Source organism: Manis pentadactyla, chromosome 6 (genome assembly GCF_030020395.1).
Source record: "Manis pentadactyla isolate mManPen7 chromosome 6, mManPen7.hap1, whole genome shotgun sequence".
Taxonomy (NCBI): domain Eukaryota; kingdom Metazoa; phylum Chordata; class Mammalia; order Pholidota; family Manidae; genus Manis; species Manis pentadactyla.
This window is the reverse complement of record NC_080024.1, coordinates 41,819,107-41,842,867: the sequence shown is the minus strand read 5'-3', so window position 1 is coordinate 41,842,867 and position 23,761 is coordinate 41,819,107. Positions and strand designations below refer to the sequence as shown.

At 38.8% G+C, this 23,761-nt stretch overlaps 1 protein-coding gene across 2 annotated transcripts in view; it reads left to right on the top strand.

Moving 5' to 3' along the window:
* Positions 1–23,761, top strand: part of LOC130678870 (GPI inositol-deacylase-like) — a 116,254-nt gene that overhangs the window by 3,085 nt on the left and 89,408 nt on the right. For both annotated transcript variants that reach the window (XM_057503738.1, XM_057503737.1), the window contains exon 2: positions 465–719. In XM_057503738.1, the coding sequence (XP_057359721.1) occupies positions 643–719 (77 nt within the window). In that variant the 5' untranslated portion in view covers positions 465–642. The remainder of the gene's footprint in view (positions 1–464; positions 720–23,761) is intronic.

Sequence of the window (23,761 nt, the reverse complement as noted above, 5' to 3'; positions counted from 1 at the left end):
GACCAAAATGTAACTTGTTTGTGGACTCAAGGTAAACAAACAGAGTGATAATTAGCAGGGTCACTTGGCACTGTAGTAAAGACAGGTGTTTATTCTGAGAAAAGAGGGTTCAGGCAAGTGAAGAGAGGAAATAGAAAGCCAATAAACATGTACATCTGACTCTGACCCACAGTAGCATTAAGAGGACAGGGTACGTCCATCCTGATGCAGCCAATTCTAAGGATGTCAGTTCTGTTTCCTCTTTCTAAAGCTAGTGTTTTGGACTCTAATTTCATATGCTAGTTTCAGAGGTTTGAATGCTGTAAGACAAGCATTTCTTATTTAAGCATACTTTATACTTAGAGACGGTGAAAGAAGTATTATTCTAATAATATGCTTTACAGAGTTACTCCTGTCTTGTTTGGACAGAGATTTTAGATAAGTTTGTGCTGTAGGTGAGGCTCCACGTGGCATCTTTATTTCAGGCACTCCTCCTGTCTGAGCAAAGGACGAGAAAGACGGTGATGGTGAACACAAGAGGGCGCATGATACACACAGAACTTCCCAGCGGGGGCGCTGCCAGCGGGGAGCTCCCTGCGACCGCCTCGACCCTGCCTCAGGGAGGCCAGCCAATCACGTTGCCGCCTGTGTGCCCTACTAAGAATGCCTTTTTGTCTATCAGCCGCAACTGCGAAATCGGCTGAAAGTTTCTCAAGATGCAGATTAAAAGCAGCTTTGGGGTGAGTGAGGAAATCATATTGACCCTATTTCCAGGAGATCACCAAAGCCTAAACATATCTTGATAATTTCAGCAGTGTCAAATAAGAGGGTGGGTATTCCCCCTCTCCATAATCTCGTCTTTTCTCTTCCCTTCCCCACTCTTTTTCTAGGGAGTCTCTGGTAAGCCTGAGAGATTCACCCAGTTAGCATGGTAACACATTGAAGTTCTGCTGTGTTAGTCATCAGTAACAACACACAGTTCTGTTTAGATGATTTGTGTGGAAAGACCTAAAGTTTTCTTCCAAAGATGCATAGGACTTGTAGGAACTGATTTAACCCTTCCAAGGGAAAAATCAAAGAATTGTGCGTGTCTCTTTGTGTATAGTCAGAATTACTGGATTGTAGGGCATGGATTTCAGTATGTACTGCCAAGTTGCTCTCCCAGAGGGCTGTGCCAATTGTATGAGCATATCTGTTTTCCTATGCCCACTTCAAAAGTGATGTTTTTTTCCCCCAATTGATGGGTGAGAAATGGTTGTTGCCATTGCATATTAGTAAGGTAGAAATCCAAGTTCTCACACGTTTATAAACCTTTCGAATTTTTTTCTTCTCCAAATTGCTTTTGCCGTATCCTTTGTCCATTAAAAATAATATTAGGTCCTATTTTTCGTATTGAATTGTAGGCATTCTTAATGTGGAATTAAGTCTTAGTCGCTTGTTTTTGCTTTATTTATTGTGTCTTTTCGTAAAATTTTAGTTTTAAATTTTGGTGTCTCAAACTTATCCATCTCCCCTCCTGCCCCCTTTTATGGCCAGCCTACATGAAACTTCAAAAGAAAGTTGGACTGTGTTTTAGTAAAATAGGGAAGATCCCGGCAAGTCAAGTGGAGTTCTTAGGAAGATTGAAGGCAGACCAGCCTCATCTTCATCTGGTCTGACAGAAAGTAGGAAACAAACAGTAGGATCATTGAAACTGCCTGGGTGGTGAGGTAACAGGTGCTAGAAGCAGAGAGTGAGTGTGGGGGGAAGGGAAGGCATCTACAGATATAAGTTTACACTTCCCAGAAACTCGGAGGTGTAGGTGGAATGTGAGGGATTTAAAAGGCTCTTCTTTGAAATGGTGTAAGGATAAAAAAATGACAGAGAGGGTACATGGCCTGTGTGCTTGACTGCTTAAGGGCTTCATAGCAGGCTTTTGGCTTTACCTTAACAAATGAATCTAGTCTCATCATGAAGCCAGAAGTCTTCTCTAGGACGACCAAGAACTTATCACATATGTTTTTAAACGCCATGGAGGCGGGTAGGAGTCAAGTAAGTGCTGATATATGTGGGCCAACTTCAGGTATCTCAAGAGGCAAAATAAACTTCTGAGAATCTTTTTTTTGTTACTTGAATCTATCATTTCAAATACCAGTGTTTTCTTTTATGCTTAGTGTCTTACATCATGTTTATGTAATCTCTGTTCACCTCCAAATCATGAAGGTATTCTCCTACTTATTTTTGGTTTTGGTCTTTTTAAAAAATTCAAAGTATTAAAACTAAAACAATATAAAGCAGTTCACCCACTTCTCCCACTCTCCTACTCCCCACCACCTCTGGTAACAGCCAATCTAGTCTCTGTATCTTTCTATTTTTAAAAGAATGTGACATATAAGTGAGATTATATGGTCTTCGTCTTTCTCTGACTTATTTAGTATAACGTCCTTACTTCATTTAGCATGAAGTCTATCCATGTTGTTCCAAATGGCCAGATTTCAAACTATATTACAAAGCTATAGTAATTCTTTTTTATGGCTGAACAAAATTCTCTTGTGTGTATATGCATCACATCTTCTTTATGCATTCATCCATCAATAGACACAAAGGCTATTTCCATGTCATGGCTTTTGTTAAATAATGCTGCAGAGATTATGGGGGTGCATATGTCTTTTCCAGTTAGTGTTTTCATTTTCTTCTGGATAATTCCATAAGTGGAATTGCTGGATCAAATATAGTTATACTTTTAATTTTTTGATACTGTTCTCCATAGAGGTTATACCAATTTGTATTCCCACCAGCAGTGCACAAGGGTTTCCTTTTCTCCTCACCCTCACCAGTATTTATTTCTTGTCTTTTGGATAGTGGCCATTCTGACTGGTATGAGGTGGTTTTGATTTGCATTTTCCTGATGATTAGTGATGTTGAGAATCTTTTCATGTCCCTGTTGGCCATCTGTATGTCTTCTTTGAAAAAGTTTCTATTTGGGTCCTCTGCCTATTAATGATCAATCACTTGTGGGTTTTTTGTTGGCTTTTGCTCTTGAAGTATATGAGTAATTTATATATTTTGGATATTAGCACCTTATCAGATGTATGATTTGCACATATTCAGTAGGTTGTCATTTCATTTTGCCGATGTTTTCTTTTGCAGTCCAGACGTTTTCTAGTTCATATGGTCCCACTTGTTTATTTTGGGTTGCTTTTGGTGTCAGAATTAAGAAATCATCACCAAAATCTATGTCAAGGAGTTTACTGCCTGTGTTTTATTCTAGGAATTTTATGGTTTCAGGTCTTAAATTCATCCTTAATCCATTTTGAGTTAATTTTTATGTATAATGTAAGCTAGTCCAGTTTCATTCTTTTGAATGTAGCTGCTCAATTTTCCCAGCACCATTTGTAGAAGAGATTATCCCTTCCCCATTATATATTCTTAGTTTGTCTGTCATAAAATAATTGGTTACACATGCCTGGGTCTATTTCTGGACTGTGTTTCATTGACCTGTGTGTCTGTTTTTATGAAAATACCATACTGTTTTGATTACTATTGCTTTGTAATATAGTTTGAAATCAGGGCATGTGATGACTCCAGCTTTGTTCTTCTTTCTCAAGATAACTTTGGTTATTTGAGGTCTTCTGTGGTTCAGTAGAAACTTTACGATTGTTTTATTTCTGTGAAAGGTGCCAGTAGAATTGTGATAGGGATTGCATTGAATCTATAGATTGCTTTGGGTAGTATGGACATTTCAACACTATTAATTCTTCCAGTCCATGAGCACAAAATATCCTTACATTGTCTTCAATTTCTTTCATCATTAATGTATTATAGTTTTCAATACATGGCTCTTTCACCTCCTTGTTTAGACTTATTCCTAGGTATTTTATTCCTTTTGATGCAATTGTAAATAGGGTTGTTTTCTTAATTTCTTTTTCTGCTAGTTCATAGTAACTGTAGAATTGCAACAGATTTTTGGGTATTGATTTTGTACCTTGCAACTTTTCTGAATTTGTTTATTCTAACAGGTTACTAATGGACTCTTCAGCATGTTCTATATATAATATCATTGCCATATACAAATAATAACAGTTTGACTTTTCAATTTGGATGGCTTCATTTCTTTTTCTTCATTGCTCTGGCTTGGAATTCTAATACTCTGTTGAATAAAAGTGTCAAGAGTGGACATCCTTGTCTTCTTTCTTAGAGGGAAAACTTTCAGCTTTTCACTTTTAAGTATGAGGTTAGGTATGGGCTTGTCATACATGGCTTTTATTATGTTGAGGTATGTTCCCTCTATGCCCACTTTGTGGAGAGTTTTTATAATAAATAGATGTTGAATTTTAAATGATTTTTTTTTACATCTACTGAGCTGATCATATGATTTTATCCTTTATTTCTGCTTTCATAACCACTGTGGTTGGAAAAGATGCTTGATATGATTTCAATCTTCTTTTATTATATTAAGACTTATTTTGTGGACTAATATATGGTCTATCTTGGAAAATGTCCCATGTGCACTTGACAAGAATGTATATTGTGTTGTTTTTGATGGTATGTTCTGTAAATATCTGGTAAGTCTATCTGGTTTAATGTAGTGTTTAAGGTCAGGGTTTCCCTACTGATTTTCCATCTGGATGATATAGGCCTTGATGAAAGTGGGGTATCGATGTCTCCTACTATTGCTGTCAATTTCTCTCTTTAGGTCTGCTAATACTTGCTTTACATATTTAGGTGCTTCTACATTAAGTACATAAATATTTGCAAAAGTTATATATCCTCTTGTGTTGACTCCTTTATCATTATGTAATACACTCATCTCTTATTATAATCTTTGTTTTAAAGTCTATTTTGTCTGGTATAAGTATAGCTACTCCAAATATTAGTTTTTATTTTCATGGAATATCTTTTTCCATCCCTTTTTTCTCAGTCTGTATATGTCCTTACGTCTAAAGTGAGTCTCTTGTACACAGTGTATAGATGGCTTAGATGGCTACTTTTTTTTTTTTTAATCCATTCAGCCACTGTATGTATTTTGACTGAAGAATTTAGTTCATTTACATTTAAAGTAATTATTGATATGTGCTTATTGACATTTTGTTAATTGTTTTCTGGCTGTTCTTGTAGTTCTTTTTCTCTTGCTCTCTTTTGTGGTTTGTTAGCTTTCTTTAGTGGCATGTTTATATTGTTTTATCTTTTCTGAATTTATTATAGGTTTTTTGCTTTCTGGTTACCATGAGGCTTACATATAACAACTGATATCTATACTAGTCTAGTTTAAGTTGGTAAAATCTTAAGTTTGACCCCATTCTAAAGCTCAACACTTACTCTCCCCACCACATTTTGTTTATGATGTCATCATTTCCATCTTTTTTTCTCATGTATCCCTTAGCTAATTATATAATCACAGTTATTTTTACTGCTTTTGCCTTTTAACCTTCATACTAACTTAATAAATGATTAATCCACAACTTTTATTACTTTTCAATGAGATTCTTTCATATATGTTGTTACTAATTAGTGCCCTTTCCTTCCAGCTTAAAGAAGTCCCTTTAACATTTCTTATGAAGCTGGTTTAGTGTGAAAAGCTCCTTTAGCTTTTGTTTATCTGGAAAACTCTTTATCAGTTCTGAATGATAACTTGGCAGGCATCTTAGGAGATAAAAGAAACTCCTGAAGTTATTCTTGCTGTTACTTCTGGCAGAAGAATGGAAAGTTGGGGCTATAGTATAATTAGAGAAGACAACAGAAAGTAGCTCTTTTTAGCTAGTATGACACATTGGAGTAGTTGAGGCAGAAGTAGCCTTGCAGGAGTGGGAAGAGATGTTGGCATATATGTTAAAAGCAATAGAAATCAGAAACTTACAAGCTTCACCCGTCTGGAAGAGAACTGCTGTTCGAGATCACGGAGTTTCCTTTGGCAGGAATCCTTATGATTAATGGCAGACTCCACCTGCCCAGTGGCACCCTCCCTTGGTATTGGAAAGGTGCAGAAGTACTGAAGAAATGGACTGGGGTTCCAGGTCCCGACTGCACCAGGTAGACTCTATCCAGCACTCACCTTAATCTCTGCTTGACTCTAGGCTGTAACACAATGTCAGGGCTTTTTCTAGACTGGAGCGGAATTGAAAAGCTGTGTCACAAAGAGAGCCAAGACAGGAGTTGCTAGTCCCAAATAATTCTGTTTCACTAGTTATTCTATGAGTTAATACTTAGAAGGTCTCTGTGGCTTGAAAACAGAAAGTTACTTACATTTGTGTTACCATGTGACTAGCCTCTAAATATCCAGAGTGTGTTGTGGGGTAAAAGAAGCAGACACGCTGTGCTGTTGCGCAGGAGATCCCTGCGTTCACCGTGATGAGTGAACTGGCTACAGCCAGCTCCTTGAACCCGCTGCTGTTGGCGATAGGCTGAGGAGAGTATTACCACACACATGCTTGTGTACCCTGGGTGTAGCACAGCCCCTTAGCGTTCCCCACAATTCCTGGGAGGGGTGAGGTCAGGGTAGTAAAACAGGATAGTGCTTTGAGTTCCACAGTACCCAAGCTAGAAACAGAAAGAAGGTTGGTATGGAAGTTGAGGGCTACCAAGAAGCATGTTGTCTCTATACCTGGGAAGAATGGAGTTAAGGAAGTGCAGACATTTAGTGAATGTTGGAAAGACTGTGGTCAAAAGATCCATGACTCATGGCAGTACTGTCCACTAGAACTTTCTATTTTGACATAAATGTTCTATACGGCTGTGCTGTCCAAATCAGGGGACTAGCCTGATTTGTGGCTATTGAGCTCTTGAAATGTGGCTAGTGCAACTGAGGAACTGAACTTGAAGTTATATTTAATTTTAATTAAATTTGAAATGGCCGTATTGGCTGCCTACTGGACTATACGGATTTGAATGACCATATTAAGGAATTCTTAATTAATGGCATTATATCTGAATTTTAAAGTTCTTATGCATTTCCAATAGTCCTTAAGGGTCAAAAGCTTTATGAATTACACGTCACTGAACAAATGGGCTTAGATGCATCAGTTCACTGTGCCCTGTGTAGGATACCTTGGACTGTCTAATAGAAACTAGTGTGTTAGGAATAGGTGTTACCAGATGCTCATGTGGAGAAGTGAAGATGGCTTACATTTGCCAGTATGGGGCATCACTGGAAACTTGGTTGTTTTTTGACTGTTGAGTGCTTGGGATATGAACTAATTGGTGGTGCTACTGTAGAATAATTCAGTGATGTTGAAAGGGCTTTGAAAGAGCAGAAACCAGTCTCTGAAGTGGTGGCTCTTAGGAAATGAAGGAAGAAATCTGTCACTTGACATGTGTCATTCCTGTTGCACTTCAGAGAAGTGTGTGGAACACATAAGTTTTAAGAAGCATTGAATTGAAATAGATTTCTTCACTGGTCCATCAACTTATGAGAATGAAGGATATGTTTTGAGTTCAGTGGGTATTAATGGTGGTTTCCTGGAGATTGTTCTAAAATCACCACCATTCACCAGTTTGACTGAAGAGTAGCCGGGCAACAGGAGGACCACTCCTGGGACTGGAAGTAAACAGAGCACCTGCCCTGCCCTATTGATGAGGAGCAGCCCAAATGTTACTGGAGGCTTTGCAAATTCCAAAAGTCTTGCTGTTTTATTTCAGGAGGATTTTTGGGAAAGGAACCTGTGGTACTTGCTAATGATGGCTTATCTGACAGTGAGGCCTTATGGATCCTTTGTGGGGTTAGACTGAAGTGGTCTCTCACAGCTGTGTGCTGGGATCTGCATAGGTGCCATGCTGATGGCCCAGAGGGGGGCCTCGTCTCTCTCCCTTTCCAGGTGCCACAGGGGCGAGGCACAGGAAGGTAGAAGAGGAGGAGGAGGAACCTCAGTAGATTTGTTGTTTATTAATTTTGTTTATAAGAGAAAGGACTCTTTTTTCTTTGGATTTTCTGCCTTTGGTGTCAGAAATGTCTTTCTTGCCCAAATAACAAAACTTTCCATTCATACAAGCTAGTTCCTTTATGGTTTTGTTCCTTTCCTTTTAAAAAATTGTGGCTAAATAGGCATCACATAAAATTTACCATTTTAGCCATTTTTAAGCATACAGTTCTGTGGCATTAAATATATTCACTTTTTTTGGTATCATTAATCTATAATTACATGAGGAACATTATGTTTACTAGACTCCCCCCATCACCAAGTACCTTCACATTTTCATACAACCATCACCACCATCATTTCCAGAACCTTTTCATCTTCCTCAAATGAAACTGTACTCACTGAACAATAACTTTCTATTACCTCTCCCTCAAACCCAGGAGCCCACTGTCCTACTTTGCTTCTGTGAATCCCTGCTTTTGGACCTCAGGCAAGTGGTATTTGTGCTTTTGTGACCAGCTCATTCCGCTTGGCTTGATGTCCTCAAGGTTCATCCATGTAGCATGTGTCAGAATTTCCTTCCTTTCAAAGGCTGAGTATTCAATATCCCATTTTCCGTATATACCAAATTCTATTTTTTCATTCATTGGCAGACATGTGGGTTGTTTCCATCGTTTGGCTCTTGTGAATAATGCAGTGAACATTGGTGTACAAATATCTGTTCAAATCCCTGCTTTTAATTCTTTTCAGTGTGTACCCAGAAGTAGTGTTTTCCCTTAAAATGTATGATCCATCTAAATATAAAGGCTTGTGTTGTGAGGTAGAATGAGGTGGAAAGCCACCTTCGTTGAACTAAAAGGTGACCAGCTAGCCTGATTACAATCTTTTTTTCTTTAAAGAATAATACAGCTAATTTATTTCATATGAAATTTTAATTTTAATTTTTGTTGAACTTTTATATTTGAAACTGTGTTGGTGTTAGAAGTTGTTGAAAGTATCACAATTGAAGAAAGAACAGTATTATAATGAAAGGATCCTGATTTATAAAACCAAGTTGTTGCTATCAGCTCTGAAAATAACTAGGTCTTTAAAATTTGGCAAGTTATTTAACTTCTTGGAGCCTTAGCCTTCATAAATTGTAATCACTGATCTGTAATCATGTCCAATGAAAAAGAGTCAGAAATAATTGGTACAAAAAAGGTAATACAAATTCAGAGCCTGATGTAGTGACAAGAAGCAGTATGTTCTTTAGCTTGTTATCTTTCTGTGGCTGATGGAAAACCTCTTACCATTCAAAAGGTCAAGCTTTCAGTCAGAAGTGTGTATAGGCTTTTAAAAAATTAATGTATCATTGATATACAGTCTTATAAGGATAGCAGTAACCAACGTTGTGTTTACTACATTCCCCCCTATTATCAAGTCCCCACCACATACCCCATTACAGTCACTGTCCATCAGCACAGTAAGATGCTATAGAATCACTACTTGTCTTCCCTGTGCTATACTGCCTTCTCCATGCTCCCCCTACATTATGTGTGCTAATCATAATACCCCTTAATCCCCTTCTCCCTCCCTTCCTGCCTGCTGTCCCCCACCCTGTTTCCCTTTCCGCTACTCTCTTCTTGGGTCCTGTGAGTCTGCTGCTGTTTTGTTCCTTCAGTTTTTGCTTTCTTGTTGTATTCTAAAAGTGAGTGAAATCATTTGGTACTTGTCTTTCTCTGCCTGGCATATTTCACTGAGCATAATACCCTCTAGCTCCAGCCATGTTGTTGCAAATGGTAGGATTTGTTTTCTTCTTATGGCTGAATAATATTCCATTGTGTATATGTACCACATCTTCTTTATCCATTCATCTACTGATGGACACTTAGGTTGCTTCCATGTCTTGACTGTTGTAAATAGTGCTGCGATAAGCATAGGGGTGCATATGTCTTTTTGAATCTGTGATCTTGTTTTCTTCAGGTAAATTCCTAGGAGTGGAATTCCTGGGTCAAATGGTATTTCTATTTTGAGTTTTTTGAGGAACCTCCATACTGCTTTCCAGAATGGTTGAACTAATTTACATTGTCACCAGCAATGTAGGAGGGTTCCCCTTTCTCCACATCCTCACCAGCATTTGTTGTTGCAATGTTGGGCATCCTAACTGGTCTGAGGTGATATCTCATTGTGGTTTTAATTTGCATTTCCCTGATGATTAGTGATGTAGAGCATCTTTTCATGTGCCTGTTGGCTATCTGAATTTCTTCTTTGGAGAAGTGTGTGTTCAGATCCTCTGCCCATTTTTAATTGGGTTATTTGCTTTTTGGGTGTTGAGGCGTGTGAGCTCTTTATATATTATGGATGTCAACCCCTTGTTGGATATGTCATTTATGAATATATTCTCTCAACTGTAGGATGCCTTTTTGTTCTGCTGATGGAACAATCTTTGTTGAACTTTTATATTTGAAAAGTTCTTTGCTGTACAGAAGCTTTTTCGCTTGATGTCCCATTTGTGCATTTTTGCTTTTGTTTCCCTTGCCCAAGGAGATGTGCTCAGGAAAAAGTTGCTCAAGTTTGTATTCAAGAGATTTTTGCCTATGTTTTCATCTCTTGAGTTTTATGGTTTTATGACTTACATTCAGGTCTTCTATCCATTTCAAGTTTACTTTTGTGCATGGAGTAAGACAGTATTCCAATTTCATTCTCTTACATGAAGCTGTCCAGTTTTGCCAACATCAGTTGTTGAAGAAGCTGTCGTTTCCCCAATTGTATAACCATGGCTCTTTTATCATATATTAAGTGGCCATATATGTGTGGATTTATATCTGGGCTCTCTATTGTATTCCAGATGTATGGGTCTATTCTTGTGCCAGTACCAAATTGTCTTGATTACTGTGACTTTGTAGTGGAGCTTGAAGTTGGGAGCATAATCCCCCCAGCTTTATTCTTCCTTCTCAGGATTGCTTTGGCTATTGAAGGTCTTTTGTGGTTCCATATGAATTTTAGAACTATTTGTTCTAGTTCATTGAAGAATGCTGTTGGTATTTTGATAGGGGTCACATTGAATCTGTCGATTGCTTTAGGCAGGATGACCACTTTATTAATGCCACAATACTAATTCTTCCTACCCATGAGCATGGGATGTATTTCCATTTATGGGTGTCTTCTTTAATTTCTCTCGAGACTGTCTTGTAGTTTTCAGAGTATAGGTCTTTCATCTCCTTGAGTAGGCTTATTCTTAGGTATTTTATTCTTTTAGATGCAGTTGTAAATGGAATTGTTTTCCTGATATCTCTTTCTGCTAGTTCATCATTAGTATATAGGAATGCAGCAGATTTCTGTGTGTTAATTTTGTATCCTGCAAGTTTGTTGAATTTAGTTATTAGTTCTAGAAGTTTTGGGTTGGATTCTTTAGGGCTTTTTATGTGCAATATCATGTGATCTGCAAACAGTGACAGTTTAACTTCTTCCTCGCCAATATGGATGCCTTTTATTTCTTGGTGCTGTCTGATTGCTGTGGCTAGGACTTCCAGTACTATGTTGAATATAAGTGGGGAGAATGGGCATCCTTGTCTTGTTCCCGATCTTAGAGGAAAAGCTTTTAGCTTCTCACTGTTAAGCATGATGTTGGCTGTGGGTTTGTCATATATGGCCTTTATTATGTTGAGGTACTTGTCCTCTATACCCATTTTGTTGAGAGTTTTTATCATGAATGGATGTTGAATTTTGTCAAATGGTTTTTCAGCATCTATGGAGGTGATCATGTGACTTCTGTCCTTTTTATTGATGTAGTGATGATATTGATGGATTTTCTAATATTGTCCCATCTTTGCATCCCTAGGATAAATCCCGATTGACCAAGATGGGTGATCATTTTGATGTGTTTTTGAATTTGGTTTGCTAATATTTTGTTTAGTATTTTTGCATCCATGTTCTTCAGGGATATTGGTCTGTAATTTTTTTTTTTGTGGTGTCTTTGCCTGGTTTTGGTATTAGGGTGATGCTGGCCTCACAGAATGAGTTTGGAAGTATTCCTTCCTCTTCTACTTTTTGGAAACTTTAAGTGGGATGGGTATTAGGTGTTCACTAAGTGTTTTATAAAATTCAGCAGTGAAGTCATCTGATCCAGAGATTTTGTCTTTGAGTAGTTTTTTGATTACCTATTCAATTTCATTGCTGGTAATTTGTCTGTTCAGATTTTCTGTTTCTTCCTGGGTAAGTCTTGGATGGTTCTATTTTTTTAGAAAGTTGTCTATTTCTCCTAGGTTCCAATTTGTTAGCGTATTACTTTTCAGAGTATTCTCTAATCATTCTTTGTATTACTGTGGTGTCCTTAGTGACTTTTCCTTTCTCATTTCTGATTCTGTTTATTTGTGTAGACTCTCTTTTTTTCTTGATAAGTCTAGTTAGGGGTTTATCTATTTTGTTTATTTTCTCAAAGAACCAACTCTTGGTTTCATTGATTCTTTCTATTGTTTTATTCTTCTCGATTTTATATATTTCTGCTCTGATCTTTATTATGTCCCTACTTCTACTGACTTTGGGACTCAATTATTCTTCCTTTTCTAGTTTCATTAATTATGAGTTTAGACTGTTCATTTGGGATTGTTCTTCTTTCTTGAGGTAAGCCTGTATTGCTATATACTTTCTTCTTAGAACTGCCTTTGCTGCATCCCAAAGGTTTTGGGCTTTTGAATTGTTTTCATTTTTCTCCATGTATTCCTTGATCTGTTTTAATTTTGTCATTGATCCACTGATTATTCAGAAACATGTTGTTTAGCCTCCATGTGTTTGTGGGCTTTTTTGTTTTCTCTACATAATTTATTTCTAGTTTCATACCTTTGTGGTCTGAGAAGCTGCTTGTTACATTTTCAGTCTTTCTGAATGTTTGTGGCCTAGTATGCAATTTATTTTGGAAAATGTTCCATGTGCGCTTGAGAAGAATGTGTATCCTGCTACTTTTCTGTGGAGTGTTCTGGAGATGTCTGTTAAGTGCATCTGTTCTTATCTGCTGTTCAGTGCCTCTATCTCCATTCGTATTTTCTGACTGGTTTATCTTTCCTTTGGAGTGAGTGATGTGTTGAAGTTTCCTAAAATGAATACTTTGCATACTATTTCCCCCTTTAGTTCTGTAAGTATTTGTTTTACATAATTAAGTGCTCCTATATTGGGTACATAGATACTTATAATGGTTATGTCCTCCTGTTGGACTGACTCCTTTATCATTATGTAATGTTCTTCTTGGTCTCTTGTTACTTCCTTGCTTTCAAGTCTGTTTTCACTGATTACAGATACTGTAACTCCTGCTTTTTTCTCCCTATTATTTGCATGAAATATCTTTTCCCATTCATTCACTTGTAGTCTTTGTATTTCTTTGGGTTTGAAGTGAGTCTCTTGTAGCAGCCTATAGATGGGTCTTGTTTTTTAATCCATTCTGTAACTCTATGTCTTTTCATTGGTGCATTCAGTCCACTTACATTTAGGGAGATTATAGATAGATTTGTACTTATTGCCATTGCAGGCTTTGGATTTGTGGTTACCAAAGGCTCAAGGGAAGCTTCTTTACTAACAGTCTAAGTTAACTCACTTACGCTTTTCCAAAGACAATCTAAAGGCTATTTTTTCTCCCTTCTTTTTCTTCCTCCTCCACTCTTTATGTATTAGGTGTCATATTCTTTACTCTTTGTATATCCCTTGACTGACTTTGTATGTAGTTGATTTAAGTTTGCATTTGGTTAGTAATTAATTAGTCTTCTTCCTTTACTGTGGTTTTATTTTCCCTGGTGACAGCTATTTAGCTTTAGGAGCACTTCCTTCCAAAGCTGTCCCTCTAAAATAAACTGTAGAGATGATTTGTGGGAAATAAATTCCCTCAAGTGTTGCTTACCTAGAAATTGTTTAATCCCTGCCTCAAAGTTAAATGATAATCTTGTTGTGTAGAGTATTCTTGGTTTGATGCCCTTCTGTTTCATTGCATTAAATATATAATGCCAGTGCCTTCTGGCCTGTAAGGTTTCTGCTGAGAAGGCTTATGATAGTCTGATGGTTTTCCTCTGTATGTGGTCTTTTTTTCTCCCTCTGGTTGGTTTTAATACTCTGTCATTTTCCTTGATCTTTGCCATTTTAATTATTAAGTGTCTTGGTGTTGTCTTCCTTGGGTCCCTTGTGTTGGGAGAGCTGTGCACTTCCATGACCTGAAAGACTATCTCCTTCCCCACATTGGGGATGTGTTCAGCCATTATTTCCTCAAAGAGACTTTTTATCATTTTTTCTCTCTCTTCTTCTGGTAACTCTATAATGTGAATATTGTTCCATTTGGATTGGTCACACAGTTCTCTTTATATTCTTTCATTCCTAGAGGTCCATTTTTCTCTCTGAGCCTCAGAATTTTTTGTATTCCTCTTCTTTAATTTCTATTCCATTTACTGTCTCCTCTACCTCATCTAATATGCTTTTAAATCCTTCTGTTGTATGTTTCATTTCAGGTACTGTAATTTCAGTTTCCATCTCTTTCTGAGGTCTTGAATATTTTTCTGTGGCCCTGTATGTTTCTGATTTTTATTTTGAAATCTTTATCAGGAAGATTGGTGATTTCTGTTTCACTTAGCCCTCTTTCTGATGTTTGTGGGACTAGGTTTGTACCAGATTCTTTTGCTGTTCCATATTCCTAATGATTACTATGGAAAAGTATTTTTGTGTCTGCGGTGACCTTTAGCGCCCAGAAGTTCTACTATGGAGCTGCCCTGCACCTGGAGTGATGATGGGGTAACAGTCGAGAGGCACCAGTGCCTGTCTGGAGGAAAGTGCTCTTTCCTGCTTCCTGGCTGTATTGCCTGTCTCTCTTGTGAGGGCCAGTGGGCCCAGTGCACAGGGAGGAGCCCCTGTGTTACTCCTCTTTAGCTGCCATAGGTGGGACTGCCTTCTGGTTGGCCTTGCACAATGGCGGGGACAGCAGGTTTGTGAACTTGTGCTGGCTGGGAGGAAGGAGCGGCAGGCTCCATATTGTCTTGGGGGACCTTGGTGCAGTTGTCATCCAAAGGGGATGGAGTGCCTGAAGCTTCTAAAAGTTCCCAACCTATTGGGCAGAGTGTTCCAGGATGATTTTGTTCCACCTGTCCTTTTAACAGAGTAGCGAGCTCTGTGCAGTCCTTGCCTCTTTAGCAGCCCTCTCGCTGTTGGGAAGTCTTTCAAAGTGCCAGTCTTTCTTTTGTCCTGGACTGGCTGGCTTTGGGTACCTGCTGTCCACAAGCAGCTGGAATCTCAGTCTCTCTGAGTATTCTGCCTGTCTTTGTTTCCCAACCCCACTAATCGCCAGAGTACCATTTAATGTGGGTTCACGCTCCCAGAGCAGATCTCTGGGGCTGGGTGTTCAGCAGTCCTAGGCTTCTACCCCCTTCCCGCTCCTTTTCCTCCTGTCAGTGAGCCTGGGTGGGGGAAGGGCTTGGGTCCCACCAGGTGGCAGCTTTGCTACTTTACCCTTTTCTGTGAGGTCTTCTCTTTCTCCAGTTGTAGGTGGTCTGTCGCAGTCTTCTTTCTGGTTGCTCTTTCAGGATTAGTTGTATTTGCTGTATTTTTGTATTATATATGATTTTGGGAAGAGGTTTCTGTCTTACTTCTCACACCACCATCTTTAAGCCTCTCCCTTTTTGTCTTTAGTTTTTGAATTTGTTTCATGGTATTTTCTCATATCCTCAAAAAGATTGCCTGAAACCAATTTGCTTGACTATTCACTTTTAGTTTTTTCCTCAGGATTGTTTATTTGGGGAAATTCTTCTCAGTTGATGTGTGGGGAATATCATTTCCTGACCTCTGCAGTAGGTCTTATGCACTTTCCTCTTGTTCGTGTTTATGGTATTGCAGTGTTTGCAGTATTTCTGATTCACTGTGCCCTCTTTTGTCAGCATAACAAAGTCCAGGTACTTTTCCAGGGTGTTTTGTGTTTTGCTGGTTGTGGGAAGTGTTATTAGCCATTTGATTTTTATGCCTCTTTTTTTTTTAACGAACTATAAAATTTCCATTTTTTTACTTTCCTCTTGATCTAATCTCCAAAGAGGCTTCTCCCTTACTCTTGCCTTTTTGTTTTTCCCTTCCAGTAGCTATCCAATTATTGAAGGGTGCCTCTTTAAATCATGCCTATGTTAAGTGCCTTTCCTGTGGGTATGCTCTGATCTGCTTAGACACTTTTTTATTGTTTCTAGATCTAGTCTTGCATTTAAGTCATTGTGGTCGTGATTTCTGATCATCCTTAGATCCCTTCAGTGGCTTCCTCTTTCTGTCTTTCCAGCATTTTTTATTGGTCTGCCTTTGCTACAGAACAGTAGAGCAGAAATGTGAGAGAGCACACATTGTGATTTGGTGTTTCCCAAATTTTATTTAGTTATTTGAAAGATTTGGCATTGCCTGCCTTCAGTTTGTGTTGACAGTTTGGTTTTATGTAGAATTTACTTTCCCTTTTGTGTTTCAGATTGCTTATAAAGGAAATATTAGTAGGTAGATAGTTAAGCAGCTGCCATTGCCTCTAGCTACCGCAAAGTCCCTATATAAAGTTATCGAAGAATCAGTTTTTAAAGTTTCAGGAAGAATGTGGCAGCTCGTAGCTGTCTTATATAAGTGCTCTGGAGGAAAAGAAGTGTCAGTATAAACGATGCACCTAGCACCGCTTCAGAGCTCGCTGGCTGCAGTGTTAATGAAGTTCAGCAGTGATCATCTTGGTGGGTTTTCTCTACTTAACAGTCATGACTATGATGGACATCTATGGTTTTGATCTGACTTCAAATCCCCTTTTTTATGGAAACATCACTTCAATTTCCTCTGGGGAACTAGCCTCAGTTTCAGAGTTGGACACATCTCACACCCAGGCCTAGCCAACCAGTGTATAATCCATCTTTCAAGTCACAGGGTTGGTTAAGGGAGGGCATGTGAGCAGTCCATTCAGTGGAGACTTAATCCTCTATCACTTATTAGAACTTTAAGGAACGCCCTCTTCTGGTGTTGTTAAGTAGAAAATATTCCATTCTGTTCTAGTCTTTCATATTTATACACTGTTTGTGGCCATTTATAAAAGGCTTACGTTAACAAATGGTTTACAGAGTCCCTATTGCCCAAAGAAGTTCAAGGTATAGAGCATATGATATAGGGCAGTGCCAGCATAAAGCCATCTTGCTCAAAGAACTGAGATTGGTCACCAGAGATAAGAGGCCCAAATAAATGCTCTTGAGAGGTACCAAATATTATCAAATAGTCGTATTTCTTAGAAATTTTGCTTTTTTTTTAAAAGAGTGTTCTTTGAAACACCATTTTAAAAAATGAGAATTTATAACAATTCCCAGTCCTTTGTTAAGTCTCCACCCATATATGGTACTTTGGGATCACTGTCAGAGGAATTCCTTTATTCTTTGTGACAACTACAGATTTAATAGGTATGATTTACTTAACTTCCAGATAAAGTACACTGCAGTCCTTAAGTATGATCAAATTATAGCTGTGTGACATTAGAATATTGAAGAAATTACCAGAGACACTTATATGTGGAATCTTAAAAAAATAAAAGTCAGACTCATAGAAACATGGAGTTAGAAGAGTGATTGCCAGAGGCTGGGGGGTTGCGGAAATAGGGTAGGCTGGTAAAGGGTTACAGACTTAGGGTTTTGAGAATGAATGAGGTCTGAGGATCTAAGGTATGGCATGGTAACTATAGTTAAAAAAGACTGATATATAATTGACCTCTGCTAAGAGAATTGAAACTAAATATTCTCACCAAAAAACAAAAAAGTTAAGTGACAGATGTTAATTAACCAGATAGATGGAAGGAATCCTTTCACAATGTATATCAAGTTATCATGATGTATACTTTAAATATCATACAGTTCTGTCAAACACATCTCAATAAAGGTGGCCAAAAAAAGGGAAATTACCAGAGAAATAGCTATGGTCTCAGAATCCCCAAGGGCAAAACACTCGACAGGTTACCTGGAGCAAAGTTAGTAAGAGTCCAGATTCTAGATTTTCATACATCTTTTTGTAATGTTTTAATGCCCTTGTCTGCCAATTATGATGTGTTAGTTCTGGGTCAGTTTTTATTTCTCTTTATGGGTCATATTTTCCTACCTCTTTGCATGTTTGATAACTTTGGATTGTTTGCCAGAAACTGATTTTACCGTAATGAATGCCATATATTGTCATATTCCTCTAAATATTCTGAAGCTGTGTTTTGTAAGGCAGTTAGTTACTTGGAAGTGGAATGTCCGGGGTCTTGCGCTGATGTGTCAGGACCAGAGCCCTGTTCGCTGGGGGCTAACTGCGCTCTGCTATGGCAGGTCTCCCTGGGTGCACTCAGCGCCCTGCACAGCACGTGGCCTCCAGTGCCGTCGGAGGGGGCTGTCCCTGTGTATGTGGACTGGGCCCTCTTACTGCTACCCTTCCGGATGGTTCCTATCCCAGCCTCGGGTCGTTTCCTTCCATGCACATGACCAGTGCTCAGCTGAATACTTGAATACTCAGAGGACCCTCTGGTCACCTCTGAAAGTCTCTCTGGGCAGCTCTCTCCTGTCCTGGAACTTGAGCAGCTTTGTCTCCCTGGCCTCTCCGTTCTGGCTCCTCAGCTCTGGATACCAGCCCCCGTGTGGGCTGCCTTGCAGCCGGTGCTCTCTCAGCCTGTCAGCCGGGGCGGTAGTGGGGCTCACCTCACTCGCTCCCTTTCTCTCAGGGATTGCTGTTCTGTGTTGCATCGTGGCCAGTCTCTTAAAAACCATTGTTTCATATTTTGCTTGTTTTGGGGTTCTTTTAGATGAAGGTGGACTCACAATAGCAGCTAGTATACTATGTGATAGACACTGTAGAAACACTTTAAAATATTGTAGAAATACTTTAGTAAATCATCACACTAAATAGGTTGTTCTAACATAAGGTTTACTAGAAATGATCACCTGTGTAACTATAACTCATTCTCCCTAGCTAATGTTTAGTATAGCCAACCTAAAAAATGATATAAAGGTATGTTACCCAACTTTATCAATAAGGTTCCCCTTGAGGACAATACATTGGTGAAGACAAATGTCCTTGTTCTGGATGAGGAAGATAAAAATATTCTTGGTATGTGACTGTGACTGTCATGACAATACTCAGGGACAACATAGTTACAATCCGTTAAGATTGCTCATTTCTCCTGTGCAGTAACTGGCATCTTTTTTTCTATGTAGAATTCATGACCAAGATTGTCAGTGCCAACCCAGGACTAAGGGGAATTGTTCTGTGGGGCTCTTTGTTAGGCTGTTTCAAGGTTATGACTCTCTAATACCCTCAAAGATCTGTGTTCTTATAAAGAGGCCAAAGGGATAAGTCCCATAGGAATTATAGACAACCTGATGGGGCTTTTACAAGCCTGCTGATCAGTTAAGCCCTAAACTTCTGAGTCACAAACACAGCATGGATGTGTTAAAAGGCTGCACTCCAGTAAACTTGCCTCTGAATGCCGATTAACAAGTCTCACCCAAGTAACTACACTCCTACAGATGATGGCAACCTACTTAAGCCTCTGAAAGTCTCCCAGTCCTTGAGTTAACTCCACGCTTTCCCAAAACCCTGTGTAAATTACTCTGCTCTGATCAGGGAGGACTCTGCCTGACCAACATAGCTCTCCCTGACCACAGCTAGCGGGAAATTCAACTTTATCTTTTTATATTGGATGAGCCCACCACTCAGTATGTCTCTGATGGTCATATTTGATATTCTCTCCAATTTTAGAATTGTTCAGTTGGTTTAGGTCTTGATAGTATCATCATCTACTGTTTTGAGGTATCAGTTAGGCCAGATATTATGCCAGCTGTTTACATAGATTGTCTGGATTACCTAATTCACCACTCAGTGTTTGAAATACATAATAAAGCTAAACTTATTGCTACATTTAATGTAGGGACACCTACATTGGTCAGCCAAGTCTCCTGGAGCAGAGCAGACTGCCATTCTCAATCAACTTCTTTGTATTTACAGCTCCCTTTGACATTACAGTCTGAGCTACCTTCTATAAGAAATGTAGTCTTGGTAAAGATGTGCTGGTAATTACCCAGCACAGAAGGGTATATGTTTACAAGACAGTAGAAGAGTTTTTACCATTTTCCAGGTGATTTTATTTCCAGGAATAGCCTACCAGATGTTAGATTGGTAACAAGATAACAGGATAGATTGGTAACATGGAAACAGGGTATCATATCTTTTAGTTGCCATATCAACTAGTTCATCCCTAAATGTTTTCATAAAATATAACTAGAAAAATAGGAGATCTGTTGCATGAGACTTGGCTACCATAAAACAAATCAATATAAGTTTATTGGGTGGAAAAAGGGGAAAGGGACAAAAGATGGGGTAGTTCTGTATTGAAAACAAAGACTCCATAAGAGGATAAACTCAGGTCCAAAATCTTCAGCCCACATCAAAGATTTCATGTCCTGATGACTGTGGAAACAGGCCCGCCCTAGTCACTGGGCTCAAGGCATCAGTGCGATATAACTGCACATGAATAAGCTCCTCTGTCACAGGTGTCACTTTCTCTGTAGTTCAGAATGATACTTTTTGGGCACATGTCTAAGATTCTGTTATTTTCCCATTGATGTAGAACAGACTGGCTGGACATGATGTTTTGCCTTTTATCTGGGTTCTGTTGGAAAGAAAATATAACAGTGCTCAAAACTATCTGCAGAGCAGAGGACTTATTGTGTCGTAATGAGTATCACCTGTTTATGAAGGTGGGTGGGTCTAAACCAGACAGTTTGGGAGAGGAGGAACTTTTAAGAAGGAAATTTAGTTCACTGGTTTTTCTAGCAGAAGTTTAAAGAAACCTAAAGATAAGTGGAGAGAAGCTAGATGAAAGAAGAACTTCCGTAGTTAGAAATATGAGAAGGAACAAATCCAAACACGGCTTAAGCCAGCCAGGCCTCCGTGCGTACCTCTCCCAGCCACCGGTCCTCCCGGGGAAGCCTCTGCAGCCGGTTTTCTGTCAGCTCGTGTTGTAGGCCATCGAACCTGCACTTAAACCAGTGGTGAGCTTGTTCCGGGTTTGCTGTGATCTGAACATATAAACGTTATCATTAAAAATTACAACAAACAAACACTTTTAAGTTTTTTTGTGTAGCAGTTAGATATTTAAAAGACCCAAATTCTGACTGCAAGGTCCTTGCAGCTTACTTGTGTAATACACATCCTAACAGATGAGAGAGCGAGTTCTGAGTGTGAAGTTAAGAATGCATGCAAGCTTGGTGTTTTTCATGCATTTGTTACTATTTCCTGGATGGGAACTAAGGAAGGACGGGACCCAGGAGAAAAATAAGAATGGAAGTGTAAGATGGCATTGAAAATCAATGTGGCAGTTCAAGCTGTATTTTGAATTTTGAGTTCTGTTCTCTAAGACTAAATATGTCTCCAAGGTCCCTAAACTGTAGAGGCTAGATTCTTCTGTTGTGCTTTATGAAAGCAATAGAATGATCTAGTAAAACTGGGCCAGGTGACTAAAAGTAGTATTCTTTTTATGTCCTTTATCATTAAAATATTTTACATTTTGCGCTTAGGAGCTAAACTTCCCAGTTATCTTTTTTAGATTTGAAAATAGTCCCTCTGTTATTCGACCTTTGAAGGTGATCTGGAATCAGTATTCATTTATTTGACAAGTATTTATTAAGGGCCTTTTTCTGCCTGCCACTTTTCTAAGTACTTGGGATACTCTGGTATTCTGAAGGTAGAGCCTACAGGATTTTATTTTATACAAATGTTGCTTAAAAACATCTCCAGAACATATCCTTTAGAATAAAAAGTAAAATGACTGGTTTTCCCCCTTTGACTATTTGTTTCGTGGATAGCATTTTCACTTTCTGATTGTGAATTCTGAGAGAGCGCCATATTTCTTTCTTTCCTGGCAGAAGGCAAGTACCCTGCAGAGAGCAGGGACATCCTCTGGCTTCTTTACTCTATGTCTTCAGCACCTACCATGGTGTCTGCCATAAAATAGTCCTCAATAAATATGTACCACTGTGTATTTATATTAGCCAGGTCACAGTGTGGGTAGAAAACAGCGAGGTAAGAAAACAGAGTTGCACTTGTCATCTGCCTCAGAAAGCTACAAAGTTAAAATATTTCCCAGATCTGTCTGTGCATCCTGATGACAGTGACGCTCCCACCCCCTCAGTCACGCCCTCTCTTTCTCCAGCACTCTACCAGGGGTGGCAGGAAAGATGCTTGGAACGGCATTGTACACCACGTTCCCTCTCGTATGGTGAATGAGAGGGGAGGTAACATTTATTGAAACTTATTCTGAGCCACTATGCAGAATAACAGTAGTAGGTATTAATTTCCTGACTTCTATGGATATGGTAACTGGTTAAAGTAAATATAACTTAAGGACACAGTAAGTGTCACAGTTGGCATTCAAGATCATGTTTGTCAGAGTCCATATTCTTTTTCATATACCATCCTGGCAGTCATGGTGTCATGTGATTTAATGGCTATAAAAGGGCTGAATCATGATCAACTGACAGCAAAGGCAATGTGACACCTTAAGCTTAAGAACCTGTATTCTAATCTGGAAAGTGAGGGGTGGTTGTGGTAGACTAGTGATTTCAAATATTCTTTCCAGCTCTGAAACTATGATTTTAAACATAACAGAACAGAGAAAGCAATTTCACAAATTAATAGGGCCTACTTTACACTTCTAGTTACTGATTGAACAAAGAGCTTCCACTTTTATTTTTCATATCAAATGATACACTAAAATCCACAAACCTGGTGGTCTTCCCTTCTTATATTTAGTGGTAGGAACTTGGGCTTCAGGGTTAACCTTTCAGCATTCTCATCAGGACACAGAATCTTAATCTAAAAATTACTTGTTCTTTATAACAGATTATACTTGGTATGTTACTGGTGCTTGTACTCCTGGCAACTATATTAATGATGGTTTCTACACTGACTTGTGTATTTCAAGGTCGTTGTGGCTGAGGAAGTTCATCTAAGTCTTTATGACCCTGGCTCTGGCTTACCTGTTCTGATTCCGTACTGGCTTCTTTCAGTTTATTCTCTGTTGCCTCTTTATATTTCTTCAGGTATTTGACAGTTTGTTCCAATTCCTGAAAACATGACACAAGAATTTTTACAACCTCCCAATGTAACATATGCAACAAAAAGCTTCCATATTGTATAAGTGGGCAGGGATATTATAAAAGTATGATGGGGTACTTTCTAACTTCAGGCGCTACCAGAATACAAGATAAAACCTATTTTCAGTTTAACCTACGATATACATAGGTGCATGAATACAGATTTTGATTTATGGATTCTCCTAAGAAAAAGTGATTAACATCTCCTTCCAGAATTGGAGGGATAGTTTTCATTGAAGACATTCTCTGATGGAAGGCAGGAAAGAGCTTGGTCTCTTTAATTCCCTTTTCAGTGATATAATGTCATGCTTTGCATTAGATTGGGAATTGCTAAAAATCCTAACAGCAGCAGGTGCATCTGACCCACAGGGAAGGGCCAAGGAGGACGAAGTTCCTGAAAGACAACGACAGTCAGTGCAGAAGTCTTGCTTTGTAACAAGTATTTCGCATATGTGCAGTTAAAATGAATATTTTTAAGTCGACAACAGAGAACGTGTGCTATTCAAAGCTATAGGATTTTTCCTAGATAACTATGATTCTAAGGACTTAGCTAAGATGGAAGTTCACATTTGTTTTCTTCCACAGAATCTAGAAAATGTAGGTGCTCTAACGCTGAGCTCGGGCATACATTGCATGATAATCTTCAGGCTGAAACGTCAGAAGCCTTTACCTGGCACCGATTCTCCAGTTCTTGCCTTATCTTCCGCTCTGCCCCGAGGCGCAGCTCTTGCTGTTTATTCTCTGTTGAGATATTATACTGGCTCCTGGCCAACAGCTGCACCTCTTTCTGTAGGCTAGCCATTTCAGATACAAATTTCTGGATACTCAGTGACT